The sequence below is a fragment of the Heterodontus francisci genome, chromosome 2, assembly GCF_036365525.1.
Source record: "Heterodontus francisci isolate sHetFra1 chromosome 2, sHetFra1.hap1, whole genome shotgun sequence".
NCBI classification, from domain to species: Eukaryota; Metazoa; Chordata; class Chondrichthyes; order Heterodontiformes; family Heterodontidae; genus Heterodontus; species Heterodontus francisci.
The window spans coordinates 24,234,818-24,249,858 of record NC_090372.1 but is presented as its reverse complement, the minus strand read 5'-3'; the positions used below and the strand labels follow the sequence as shown (position 1 = coordinate 24,249,858).

The following is a 15,041-nucleotide window of genomic DNA, read 5'->3' as shown; positions in this document are numbered from 1 at the left end:
GGGCAAAAGATGCAGGGGGAATATGAGGAAGCACTTTTTTTACGCAGCAGGTGGTGATGACCGGGAACTCGCTGCCCACAAGGGTGGTGGAAGCAGAGACGATCAATGACTCCAAGAGGAAGTTGGATGGCCTCCTGAGAGAAAGAGACTTGCAGGGCTATGGGGATCGAGCTGGGGAGTGGGACTGACTGCACAGCTTTGTGGAGAGCCAGCATGGTCTCGATGGACCAAATGGTGTCCTGCTGTGCCATAGATGACTATGACTCAGAGATCTACTGTTTCCATGAGCAGTCATGGAGTAGTGTGAAAGCTATGGTCAAAAATAAAGACAGAACATGCATTGCACACCTTTCATGATCTTAGCGTGTCCAAAGCACTTTACAACCAATTAAATACCTTTGAAGTATTTTGACGAGCCCACAAACAGCAATAAGGATAATCTATTTTAGGTGCTGGTTGAGGGATAAAGGTTGGTCCGGACACTGAAAATAACATCCCTGCTCTTCTTCAAAGTTGCGTCATGCAATCATTTACATCCACCTCAGAGGGTAGACGGGACCTCGGTTTAGCATTTCATCCGAAATGTGGCACCTCCAGCCAGAACTCCCTCCGTACTGGCACTGGGAGTTTCAGCCTTGATTTTGTGCTCAAGTGTCTGTCTGGAGTGGGACTTGAACCCACAATCTTGTGACTCACAGGTGAGATTTCTACTTACTGAGCTAAGGATGACACCGTGATAATAATGGTGCAATGTGAAATTGTGGATAGGGGAACATTTACTTTAAAAAAAAATGTAACCCTTGCAGCATCAAAGTAAAAGCGAGCATTTTAGTCCGTTTCCTAGGAGATGTGGGGTTGTGGCTACTTTAAAGTTTAGCTAGGCTAAAAGTATTTGATGATCAGGCAGTCTGAATATCTACCAGCTAGGACATTGGTCATCCCTACTGTTCAGAGAGACATGGTCCAAGAAAAAAAATAAACAAAGGAAATTATTCAATGTTGGGATTACTGTAGACAAGTACTCAAATGTCAACTGGTTTACCTTGACCATTGGCGAAGCCATCTTTCTTCTTATGGGAAGATTCAGGGGTCACAGTCAACTTTACCCTCAGTGTCTTGCTGCTAGCAGATGACTGGTTTACTGAAGCATCTACAACTTCATAGATTGTGTGCATCAGGCTAGACATATCCTACATAGAAAAACAATATACAAATGGTTAACAACTACATTTTAGTAAATTCAAATTCCTTGTTTTCACAGAAGTTTTTCCCCCACAGGTCAACATTTGGACACATGGATTATTCAAACACTAGTCTATGCCCTATATGACATCATGTATCTCAAGAGTGTAAAAATCCAACAGCTTCCCAACTATCATGTTCAAAATCCAGGCACATTAATAGATGACAAAAGCATAACCATATTTTAGATTATATTCAAATTTTTGTGCTAGTGAATGGAAAGTACCCTAAGTTTCCTCACAGCTTTAGGAGTAGGCAGGTAAGCCCCGCGAGGTTGCTACCTAGATACAGCAGTAAGCCTTTGAGCCCTTTCTGCCTGTTCCGCCATTCAATTAGATCATGACTGCTCTGTACCTCAACTCCATATCCCTTAATACCCTTATTTAACAAAATTCTAACTATCTCAGTTTTGATGTTTCCAGTTGACCCAGAGAGTTCCAGATTTATACTGTGAAGAAGTGTTTCCTGATATCACTCCTGAATAGCCTAGCTGTAATTCTTAGGGTATGTCCACTTTTTCTGGACCACCGCCCCCACCCCGACACCTGAGGAAATAATTTGTCGCTATCTACCCCAGCAAATCCTTCAATCATCTTAAACACCTTGATTAGATCACATCTTAATCTTCTAAACTCGATGGAATACAAGCCTCATGTCCTCATAAATCACCCCTTTTAGCCCTAGTATCATTCTGGTGAATCAATGCTGCACCCCCTCCAAGGCCAATATATCCTTCCTGAGGTGCAGTATCCAGATGCAGTCTAATCAGAGCTCTATGCAACTGAAGCACAACTCCCACCCTCTTTGTATTCCAGCTGACATTCCATTAACTTTCTAAAATGATATTTTGTACCTATCCACTAGCTTTTAGTGACTTCTGTACTTGGATCCCTAAATCCCTGCTCCTCCACAGTCCTAGCTTTTAACCATGTAGAAAATACTCTGGATAGATCTTTCTTGGGTCTAAAACAGATGATCTCACACTTGCCAATCGGTGCTAGCAGCAAGGAACCCTGCTCACCATTCGCCAATGCTTGCTGGTGGCACATCAGAATTCACATGATTGGCATGTTACTGGATAATTTAGACTAATGTCTGTGCTTCCCTGCTGCGAAATCTGGAGAAACTTCCCAAAACACAAATACACACAATCTTACACAAAGATATGTGTTTTTGATGGATCTGAGAACATTTTACCTAAAATTAGAGTCTACAGCACAGACACAAGCAATTCAGCTTAATGTGCTCCACATGAGTCTCCTCCCATTTTATTTAATCTAACCCCATCATATCACAAATGCAAGATACTGCAGATGCTGGAAATCTGAAATAAAAACAGGAAATGCTGGAAATACTCAGGTCAGGCAGCATCTGTGGAGAGAGGAGCACAGTTAATGTTTCAGGTTGATAACCTTTCATGAGAACTGGGAAAAGTTAGAGATGTAATAGGTTTTAAGACACATCCTTTGTTTCTTTACATCCCATCACCATTCCCTATGGCTTTACACCACCAACCCTTTTGTTATTTAATATTTCCTGTCTTCCACCCCATCACCGACGTTCCCTCTTGTTCTTTTCTCAACCCTGCCCCTTTCACTTGCCTAAAACGTATTACATTTCTAACTTTTCCCAGTTCTGATGAATGACCTGAATTGACCTGAAATGTTAATTGTTTCTTTCTCCACAGATGCTGCCTGACCTGCTAAGTATTTCCAGCATTTCCTGTTCCTATCATATCCTTCTATTCCTTTCTTAGTCATGTACTTATCTAGCTTCCCCTAAAATGCATCTATACTATTTGCCTCTACTACTCCATGTGGTAGAAAGTTCCATATTCTCCTAAATTCCTTCAAATCTCCTCTCCTCACACACCCCCACATTCCTCCTTTTCATGCTTGGTGTCTGCCTCAAGCATTCAGAAACTCTGAGGAACAGTATATAAATGGCCAGCAGTAGTTATTATTTAATGTTACATTGTCATGAGGAAAATGTTGGCTTTCATCCACCACCCCCTACAAAAAAAAAATTCCAACCCTTTTTTGTATAGTACCAACAAGAGATATCCATAGCTGCAGTTTTTTATTTGACATATACAGACTCAGGATAAGATCCCAGTCATTTAGGGCAATAATACCAGCATGCAATGCAAATAGGTCACCAAAGAGCCAACGTGGGACATGGTTTGTATTTGTCCTCATCATGACAGCTCAATAGGGGAAGATATGAGGTGCACTGTCACTGTCCTGTTAGAAAGCAGTGGAGAAGTGCCAAATTACCATGTGACCAGCTGAATCCTAGTTGACTGTAGGGTTGGAGATGATGTAATGACGTACAGGAGCATCTGCTGCTCAATCTTCATGATGTAGAAAAGTCAAAGGATTCATGAAAGGTTGACCATATAACACAATATCCTGAGGGATCTCGACAGGGTAGATGTGGAAAGGAGGTTTCCCCTTGTGGGAGAATCTAGAACTAGGGGTCACTATTTAAAAATAAGGGGGCGCTCATTTAAGACAGAGATAAGGAGAATTTTTTCTGAGGGTCATTAGTCTTTGAAACTCTCTTCCTCAAAAGGCAGTGGAAGCAGAGTCTATGAATATTTTAAGGCAGAGGTAGATAGATTCTTGATAAGTAAGGGGGTGAAAGGTTATCTGGGGTAGGCAGGAATGTGGAGTTGCGGTTACAATTAGATCAACCATGATATTATTGTAAGGCGGAGCAGGCTCGGGGGCTGAATGGCCTACTCCTGCTCCTAATTCGTATGTTCGTATGTACCATGTTGGGTGGCTTGGAGATCTGCCACGTTGTTGCTGGCTAGAAACCAAGTGAATTGGCACCGCACTTTTAATTTGTTCCGCAATTTTAATTTGTTCTATGCAGTAATGCCACGTGAGCAATAATTAAATCAAGTCACTGCTATGGCCACTAATCAACTCTAGGTCAGACCTTTACCCTTCCCTTTACTGCCAATGACCAGTGACTGCTTGTCTTACAATTACTCCACAATCAACACTGGCAAAAAAATAGTAGTTACAACTCATAGAAGGTTTCTCAACACAAGCAATCCTTGTGTTCAAATGAACACTGATCCCCATGATGATTCATTTTTTTCAAAAAAAGAAAATAGTATAAAACCCGTGGGACAAAAATCAGTTGTCGGAGCAAAACAATTAAACAGCAAATTTGTAATATAGCGGATGGAAGAACTTATATAGAGATTGAGGACTGATCCAAGGACAACAAGCTAAACATTCCTAAAATCTCACTGCAATAAAAACTTATCTCACTTGACGTCCTCAGCAAGAGATCATTCATTTCCTATTTTCACAGAATTTGCCTAACAATATTTTTTATTGTAGAAATTGTCTAAGATTCTCCTATGCCCAACATTTTAGAGGAGCTAAACTAAGATGGACCCTTGTAGACTATTCCTACCTGTCAGATACTGTCTGAACCCTGTGCGAGTTAGGGGTGGTGACTCAGGGTATCTGCTGAAACAGTGTTTCTCCAGGCCTCGGTTTGCTTCAAGTCTCACATAGCCAAGACTTGACTTAAGCTTTTTGAGAGGTTTGCTCCACAGCCCCAGTGTCCACCCCCACCAACTAGGCACATCTCTGCCCATCCACCAACTAAACCAAAGTGGTTTCTGGAATTGTTCTAACACAGTGGCAACACCAGAAATTACTAGATTACACTCCATTACCCACAAACCTGAAAATATCTCAAAAGCAGAATGCTTCAGCAGAAAATATATTTATTTAAATCCTATTTGCGACCTTAACCAACAGGATTGTTACACTGTCAGGTTGTTGGCAATATAAAAGTTATAGACGGGACAAAATATCAGAGAGCTGGTTATGTACTCCCTACCAACAATGAAGTGCTAAAAGTTGCATGAGTCTGGTTTATATTGGCAGTATGCATAACTTAACATACCATGACCTTCTAAGAAGCAGAAGCAAATGTAAATGTACCTCCTTAGTAACCTTGCCACAGTTGTCAAAATCATAAAGAGTGAAGGTCCATTCCTGATGGTTATCTTCTTCAACAGACACGTCACACTCTAGCTCCTGAAAAGAAAGTGCATTTCTCTGTTCTAAATCTCTCCTCTATTTGCGGGATTCTTTCAAAAGATTGAAATGTCGTCATAACTTAAGGTACATCTGAACACCAAAATGTGGTGCGGCAGCAATGCAAAACCTAGGCTCAAGCCACTATTACGTTGTAGGGAAATGGGGGAGGCTGGACCACCCCTCATAGAGGGATGCTCAGGACTGAGTGACCAGTTCATTTCAGAATTAACTAGCAACATTGCTTGCCTTCATCTTGTTGCTCTTCTTTGAACTCCAATAGTATAATTTTCTTTTACTTTCTATTCAATTACCGCTTTGGAGAAACATAATGGACCTCTCCTTAAATTGAAGGACCCTATTCTCACTGGGCTAGTTCTACAGGTACAGATAGCACTCTCACCTGAATGACCATCTCAATGTGCGAGCCTGATGCTGCAAGCTCTAGTTAATGTAGTTAACCTGACATTTACACACTCCCACGTTTACAGCAAGGATCACTGGGTAGCTATTTGGGCTGGGTATCCCAGCTGATCTGCCCTTCCCTAACCCACAAGCACAAAGGCCAATTTCAACCTTTCCAATAACCCTGGGGGCTGAGATTAGCTGTCTCAACACAGATGTAAAAATCAAATCTCGGACCGTCCATGTCTACAAGCTTCAGCTCGATATCAGATAATACATTTACCCACTAACTCATATGGAGGAGTTCTAGCGCAGCATTGAACGGTAGAAATTGCTGACTAGTCATGGGTGTGACACTGTTTTAGGCACATGCACTCAAAACACCTTACACGCAATAGAAGCAAATATACCTCACACATATATAGTTACTTAGCATCTACCACCATTCAGTAACCAAGGACGTCTAACATCCATAACAATCAAAAAACACTCACGCACTCTGCTTTCCCTCTTACAATTTTACCAACGCACAAAAAGGTTAAAGTTTGCATGCATACCCCATGCAAATATTAGTATTGAAATCACATGCTTAGTGATAGGATCATTATTTACTAATCAGAAGTCAATTCTCCACATCCAGATTCTCAATTGGCCACATGTGGCTAGTGGCTAACAAATTGAATAGCACTGTCCTAGTATGTGTTTTCTTTCAGTTAAACAATTTTACCAGTACATTACAATTTCAAGTTATTTGCATTGGACCATTTCATGGTAAGTGAGTGTGGTAACTTAAGTATAAGGTCCAATTCTATTGCAAGCCAAGGAAGCAAGGTTTGAAGAAATCATTAAACTAGTGTCTTCATTGACAGGTTCCTGCATTGCAAGATCAACAATGCAACCAAATTTTATCATGCGATTCATAAAAACCATTTACAGAACTAAAATCACACAAAAAAGATTAAGGGCCTTGTACACAATAGGAGTAATCCATCCTTGTTTTATGCATGTGATTATATTACGGGAAAAACGTTGCATAGACTAAGCTTGTATTCCCTTAAGCATAGAAGATTAAGGGGTAATATAATAGTGTTCTTTAAGTTAATTAAAGGATATGATAGTGTATAGAGAGAGAAAGAGAGAGACAGACAGAGAGAGAGCGAGAGAGAGAGAGAGACTACTTCCTCTGATGAGGGTGTCCAGAACATGGGGGCATAACCTTAAAATTACAGCTCAGCTGTTTGTGTGAAAAAGTGTTTTTTGACATCAGCCCTAAGGGTAAAGGAATCTGGAACTCTTTCCCTCGACAAGTTGTTGAGGCTAGCCCAATTGAAAATTTCAAAACAGAAAATCAATTGATTTTTGTTAGGCAAGGGTATTAAGGGATATAGAACAAAGGCTGGTAAATGGAGTTAAAGGTACAGATCAGCAATTATCTAATTGAATGGCGGACCAGGCTCAAGCAGCTGAATGGCCTACTCCTGTTCCAATGTTCCTCCTGCACTCCAAGCAGGAACTGTGCTTGGCCACTGAATAGATCAGACGCAAGACCCCAGCACTGTACCCTGATTCTTCAACCATATTCTATGCGAGTGCAACTCCCTATTGGGATTGTAGAATTACCCCCATTTATTATGATATATTTAGTAAACAAACACCATATAAGCACAACATTAATATCAGTTAGAACATTTTGTTTTCAAAAGGCTGACGTCAACCATGCCCCCCTTTTTTCTCCATATCAATAGAATTTATCCCAAAACCAATTTCTTCAATAATCATTCGCCATTTCCCAGATTGCAAAACTCACATCAAAGTTCAGCCGTTTCTTGCCTGTCCCTCTGCTGGTTTCTTTACTGGGACACTTTTCTCCATCTTCTTGACTGAAAGTTGATGTGAATGGATCACATGGCTCTGCCTTCTCTGGGGGGAGCACCACTGGTGAAGGAGGGGGAAAAATCATTATAATAAATGTCTATTTATGACTGATGATGGTGCAGGGTCAGTTTATTAATTCTCAGTATTGTGACAAAGAAAAAATTGTATTTACATAGTGCCTTTCATAATCCCAGGATGTGCTTACAGCCAAATATTTTTTGAAGTGTAGGAACTGTTGTAATGCAGTAAACGTGGCAGCTAATTTGCACATAGCTAGATCCCAAAAGCAGCAATGTGATCAGAGAAAATTATCTGTTTTCGTGTTATTAGTTAAGCGATAAATATTAGCCAGGCCACTGGGGAGAACTTGCCTGCTCTTCTTTGAAGAGCACCCCGAGATCTTTTACATCCACTTAAGAGGGAAGATGGAGCCTTGGCTTAACAACTTATCCAACTGTGCAGCACTCAATCAGTGGTTCTCAAAAGCATGGTGCCAGATTTGAACCCACAACCATCTGACTCAGAGATGAGGATGTTGCTGCCAACAAGGGCTAGATTTTACAGCACCCACCCCCTCCCCCACCCTGACGTGAGGGGTTGTGGTGTGTGGTGGTGGTGGGGGAGGAGAGGGGTAGAAATGCCTCTAGCAGAGGCCCGGCACAGGCCTCGATGCTGGGAAGACCCAGCCCGATATTGCCGGCAGCGGCGAGGACTCGTGGCGGACCCCCGCCGCTCAGCGATGGGAGACAAATCTTAAAATGTGAATTTATTTAAATCAGTGAATTAATTACTTACCCGCTCCCGCCGTCCATTCCAGTGCCATATTGGTGCGGTTGCCGGCACCCCCGCACCTTCAGATACCTTCCTGGGGATCCAATGTGGAACACTGGTGGGGAGGGGGAAGCAGGTAAGTATCTCAGCGCGGGGAGGTGGGGGGAGGGTCAAACTCCTCTGATTGGTGTAGGGGGTGGTGGGAAGGGGTAAACTGCACAGTTTACGAACTATGCCGGTAGGGGGTGGGGGGTTGGGAAGGTCAGGTGCAACAAGGCAAGTATTTTGGTTGGTGGGTGGTGGGGGGGGGGGGTTGGGAAAAGAGGGCAGGCGATGAATTGTATGGTTATTTGGGGGGGGGGGGAGCGGGGCTGGGAGATGGGCTTGAAATATTTATTTCATTGTGTTGAACCCATTTTAATTAACTATATTTTTAAATATTTAAATGAAATGGAAAGGCTTGAAGTCCTTTAAAAAGAACGTTGGCATCAGTGCCTGACGCCATTGCCGAGGATGGACCGCCTGCCCCCTCCACATCAGCGGGGAGGGGCGGTCATCCCCGGCCATTTAAATGAGCCGCTGCATCTACAACGTGCTGCCCGCGCATGCAGGCCACCATTGTTTATGGCCGCCGTCGAATCGTCAGCAGCAATATAAAATCCAACAGCATGAGTGGGGAAATGGTGGCCTAGTGGTAATGTCACTGGACTAGTAATCCAGAGGCCCAGGCTAATGCACTAGGGATATGGGTTCAAATCCCACCACAGTAGCTGGTGGAATTTAAATTGCAATAATCAATAAAACTCAATTAATAAACAGAAATCTGAAAGTGAAAGCTAGCATCAGTAATGGTGCCATGAAACTATCGAATGTCGTAAAAACCCATCTGGTTTATTAATGTCCTTCAGGGAAGGAAATCTGCCGTACTGCAAGTGACTCCAGACCACAGCTATCTGGTTGACTCTTAACTGCCCTTTGAGATGGACAAGCAAGCCACTCAGTTCAAGGGCAATTAGGGATGGGCAACAATTGCTGGCCTTGCCAGCAATGCCCACATCCCATGAAGGAATTAAAAAATATATAATTCCATTAACTACTGGAACTTCATCTATGTATGTGCAACAACTGGGGTCTCCCAACCCTCTGCTCTAAACATATTTGTAATATAAATAAACATGTAGACAAGGATCCCTTGTGAATACCAAAACCAGAATTCTTAATCTTTGCGGTAGGTGAATTATCCCAGACTTATAGAGCTGGATTTTTAGTGCGCTATGCTCCGCGGCGGAGCACCATGAGAGCAGCTGCCTTCCGACATGGAAGTGCCGCTGCACAGCCCCCTCGATATTAAGCGCAAGGGTGGATTTAAATAGAGAGGACGGCTGACGTGTCCCCAGCAACGGTCTCTGGTGCCAACGCCATTTTTAAAGGGCTTCAAGCCCTTCAGTTACATTTTTTAAATATAAAGGTCCTGATCTGCAGGAAATAAAAATAAAATGTTATTTCAAATATAAATCATGTCTCCCACCCCACAATGGGTAATTTATACATTAATTGCCCTCTTTCCCCATAATAAACTTTTAATAATATCCCAAACTTTCTCCCCCAAAAATTTGGTCTCTTTGACCCTCAACCTCTTCCCACCATCCCCACTGCCAATAAAAATGGTTTTCCCCGCTCTCCCACTCCTCCTGCCCTGAAAATTTTATTCCTCCCCCCTCCCCACAAGGTTCTTGCCTGGGAACTATGTACGGAGTTCCAAAGGCTCACGAATTACGAACGGTGGGTGTAAAATCGGTGTGGGGCGGCTGCCGCCAGCAGGTAAGTGCATTTACATATCATTACTGTTCATTTGAATATTAAGATGAAGGTCCCACCACCACACCGAGGTCCCCCCGCCGCTGGTAATATGCCTTCTCAACGTTGTGAGTTGAGGTGGGCCTCTTCCCGCAGAATTTTACCGGCCCCCAGGCCGCAACCCAGGGTGTCGAGGGGCTGGTAAAATTCAGCCCATAAACTAACCCTGGATCCTGGTAAACCACTTACTGGAGGTCGCAAGATGCTCACCACATTCTTCTGCAACATCAGAAGGCAGATTATAAACCAGCCTCCCAGACCAATATGTATAGGCTGAAATGTATTGGTTAGATTTATTTACAGATTCAATAATATACAGAAACAAAAAGCACTACAATTAACAGCAACAACAACTCGCAGTTATACAGCACTTCTAATAGCAAAACATCTCAAGGCACTTAACAGGAGCGTTACCAAATGAAATTTGACACCAGGCCACATAAGGAGATATTAGGACAGGTGACCAAATGCTTGGCCAAAGAGGTAGGTCCAGGGTGGGAATTCCAGAGCTTAGGGCCTAGGTAGCTGGAGACACTGCTGCCAATGTTTGGTTGAAGGAAATTGGGGGTGCGCAAGAGGCCAAAATGGAAGGAGATATGAACTGCAGAGCTCTTGAAAGGTTGTAGAGCTGTAGGACTTGGTGCGAGCTCTGAATGAATTTAAGTTAAGGAGGCTGGAAGATCAAAGGCTAGCTTGGAGAGCATTGGAATTTGCCCGAAAAAAAAATGTTCACTAATTTTGGAAACAATGCAATCGATTAAGGGCCTCCTTTTTTAAAAAAAATATACTTTCATTATTTAACTTCTCATATGTGCATGCAGGCATTTTGATTTCCCCATTACAATTCACAAATTCCCAAAGAAGTGGGAACATGGTTCCCATGCAAACAGCAGATATGGTTAATTAAAGAGCAGAGGAATGCATGGCACAGGATCAAGAAAGACAGCTTCACTGGGCCAAATGATCTTTTCCTGTTCCGGAATATTCTCAAGTTCTTGCAATCCCAATGCGAAGGCACATGATATGTACATTAATTAGGCCAAAGGTGACTTCATTTCCTGAATGCATCATTCATGTTAATGACTCTGGTCTCCAAGCTACTCATCAAAGCAAGTAACCCAAGACAAAGAAAAATTTGTTCCCATTTCTGAGCAGATCCTTCACACCTTCACCTACTAAAAGAACAAACTTGCATTTGTATAGCGCCTTTCACATTCTCGGAACATCCCAAAGTGCTTTACAACAACAACTTGTATTTATATTGCACCATTAACATAGTAAAACATCACAAGCAGACAAAAATTGACAGAGTCAAAGAAGGAAACATTAAGACAGGTGACAGCCAATGAAGTATGTGTGAAGTGTAGTCATTGTTTTAATGTAGGAAATGCAGCAGCCAATTTGCACACAGCAAGGTCCCACAAACAGCAATGTGATATATGACCAAATCATCTGTTTAAGTGAGGTCAGTCGTTGGGATAAATATTGGCCACGACTTAGTTCTGCTGGAAAGGAATGCGCCGTGCAGCAAGACTTCTAACTGATAGTCCAGATGGGATTTGGATGAAGCCAGGTGGTAGAGGAGGCCAAACACACAGGAAACTGTGTTTGCCAGGGAAAGATTCCAAACAAGAAATATTCTGAGAAATGTATTTGCATTAGAAAAATTCTGGGAATTCCTGGAATTACTGGAGCTGTCTTAATTTCGGTCTTCCTCACAACTACTTTGAATGAAACAATAATAATTTTTAAAATGACGTTGTAGTTGGATTCCAACAAATCTTCATCCTGTGCTGGATGATGAAAGACTCTTGCTTGAACCTGGATGGAATAACTGTGGCCATATGGAGACACAAAGGGGTGCATATTTGTCCGCACTGCACCCACTTTCCAGATGAAAAAACGGATGTGGGGGTCGGGAGGGGGTGGGAGGTGGCTGTGGAGAAGAGATGAGGAAGAGCAATTTCAGGGAACAACATCCTGCACCTGATTCAGACCTGTGAAGGCCACAACCATATTGGTAAATGCCAGTTTTTAAGGCAGAGGACTAAAACAGTCACTGGCCTCCTTCCATCAGCAAAGGAGGGGGCTAGCACCCGTTCTAGGACCCATTTATGGAAATCGGTTTGGATCAAGTGGAGCAGGTGCTGGGCCTGCTCAGGATTTTTATTCAGTCAGCGCAGCCTAAGGCGTGACCATTCCCAAAAGGTATGTTTAAAAAAAATACTAACGAAGAAATGTTCATGTAGAGCCAGAAGGAGCATTTTTTCCCAACTCAACTCCACTGTCCTTGCAATGGTTCCCCTCCTCTCCCCAAACCCCCCCCCCCCCAAACCTTGGTCTCATCACTCCCCACTGACTCTCACCCCTCCACCCCCTCCTCACCACCTTCCTGGGCCAAACTCCTAGTGAAATGAGTGCGGCCTAGGGAGGTGCAGCAGCTTGCCCTGAAAATATTATGAGGCCTGAATCTGCTTGGGTATCACTTGTCATGGACCCAAGAATAGGCATCTAATCTCATCTTTATAGGTTGCATAGACACCTACAATGGAATCATAATAGAAGCCACACCCCTAACCTCAGGGTCTTGCACAGAGTTTAATTCCCAATTATCTCCAATTCCTCTGACTAGCAGATTACATAGAATTTACAGCACAAAAACATGCCTTTCATCGGAACAGGAGTAGGCCATTCAGCCCGTCGAGCCTGCTCTGCCATTCAATTGGGCTGATCATCTACCTCAATGCCACTTTCCCGCGTTATCCCTATTTCCCTTGGTCATTAATCTCCAGAAATCTATCGACTTCCGTTTTGAACATGCTCAGTGATTGAGCCTCCACAGCTCTCTGGGGTAGCGAATTCCAAAGATTCACCACCCTCTGACTGAAGAAACTCCTCCTCATCTGAGTCTTAAATGGCCTATCCCTTATTGTGAGGTTATGTCCCCTGGTTGTAGACTCACCAGCCAGGGGGAACATCCTGTCTACATCCACCCTGTCACACCCTGTAAGAAATTTGTACGTTTCAATTAGATCACCTCTCATTCTTCAAAACTCGAGAATATAGGCCCAGTTTCCTCAATCTCCCCTCATAAAACAATCCCGCCATCCCAGGGATTAGTCTAGTGAATTTACGTTGCACTCCCTCTATGGCAAGTATATCCTTCTTTAGATAAGGAGACCAAAACTGTACACAATACTTCAGTGTGGTCAAAGGCAGCTGACATCATTGGTGGGGCCAGACCGCCCGCCCCCTCCACATCATCGGTGGGGGGGGGGGGGGGGGGGGGGGGTGAAGAGGAGAGGGGCAGTCTGCCCTGGCCATTAAAATGAGCCGCTACGTTTAATATCGCGGCGGCTACGCAACATGCGCTCCGCATGGGTGGACCACCATTGTTTACGGTGGCAGCAATGTAAAATGCAGCCCACAGTCTTCCTCAGTGTTAATTATATCCCCCAATGTAGTGTTGTCCACAAATTCTGAAATTGTACTTCTGATTCCAATCGTCTCAGTAAAATGATGAACACCAGTGTTCTTGAACACTGTTCTCAGGTTGCAAATTTAGGATTTATCCACTAATGAAGCATCACCGCTGAGAGCATCCCTTTACAAACCTCCAGGTCCACAAAATCCCAATGGGAATAAGATAGATAAATGCAAGCACGTTAAGGTTGTCTGGGCTCCAAACTGTGGAGTTCAGGGATGACAGTGTAGACACCCTGGTGTACACAATTTCAGGAGACTCTTCCTGCAATGGTTTCATTTTCTCATTTTGAAAAACCTGTTCATACTTAAAAAGTTAATATAAAACCAGGATCAATAAATTTAGTTCTGAATTAGACAATTTTTTTTTCAATGCAAGCTAAATGGCAGCAAGTTCCACATTGTAAACACACACCCGGTGAAGAAGTTTCTCCTGAATCCCTATTAGATTTATTATTGACTATTTTAATACTTATGGCCTTTAGTTTTTGTCACTCTCATGTTTCTCATTTATGAATAGGAACATAAACCTGTGCTCCATAAAAATTGAACCTCTTCTGATGTCCTGTTAAGCTTTTGTCCACTAATAGTTAGAAAGACTCAAGGATCCTCACCTATCTGGGGATCAATAAAAAGCAAACACATTCCAGACTAGGTCCATGGAAACATATGGATTTTTAGAGCCAAGGTCAACAGGAAGAAGAGTGAGGTTTGTGTGCTTGTGGCACTTGTCTCCAGGTTCTGGCCACAGTTCCTACCCTGACAAGCTAGAAATCACAGCCAAGAAAATTTAGAGGCCAGCATCAATAGAAAACACAAACCTGCACTCCCAGCAAATGGAGTTGTAAAACCAACAAGAAGCATCTCTGAAGCAAATGCAATTGCATTTGCCCTAAGAACTCAGAGTCATAGAGTCGTACAGCATAGAAACAGGCCCTTCACCCACCGCGTCCATGCCGACCATAATGCCCATCTATACTAATCTCACCTGCCTGCCTTAATTCCATATCCCTCTATGCCTTGCTCATTCAAGTACCTGCCCAGATGCCTCTTAAATGTTGCTACTGTTCCTGCCTCCACCACCTCCTCAGGCAGCACATTCCAGATACCCACTATTGTGTGTGTGACTGGGGACAAATTTCATCTCCATTGCATCACTCAGCACCGTTTTGCTGGGGTGCAGTTCAAGACAGCTCACCACCAAGGGCAACTAGGGATGGGCAACAAATGCCAGCCTAGTCAGTGATGCTCACATCCCATGAAAGAATAATAAAAAGAGCAGGCTGGCTGCAGCAGGTGCTTTCAGCACAATGTTGACCTGACCCCTGCTGAGCACAG

At 43.2% G+C, this 15,041-nt stretch overlaps 1 protein-coding gene across 3 annotated transcripts in view; it reads right to left on the bottom strand.

The window, feature by feature from the left end:
• The window catches only part of nkd2b (NKD inhibitor of WNT signaling pathway 2b), a 242,074-nt gene that overhangs the window by 13,342 nt on the left and 213,691 nt on the right, over positions 1-15,041 (bottom strand). For 2 of the 3 annotated variants that reach the window (XM_068055646.1, XM_068055647.1), the window contains exons 7-9: positions 7,525-7,652; positions 5,217-5,312; positions 1,043-1,190 (exon numbers count right to left, since the gene is read on the bottom strand). In XM_068055646.1, coding sequence (XP_067911747.1) covers positions 1,043-1,190; positions 5,217-5,312; positions 7,525-7,652 — 372 coding nt within the window. The remainder of the gene's footprint in view (positions 1-1,042; positions 1,191-5,216; positions 5,313-7,524; positions 7,653-15,041) is intronic. The other variant, XM_068055648.1, reaches the window with a different exon arrangement.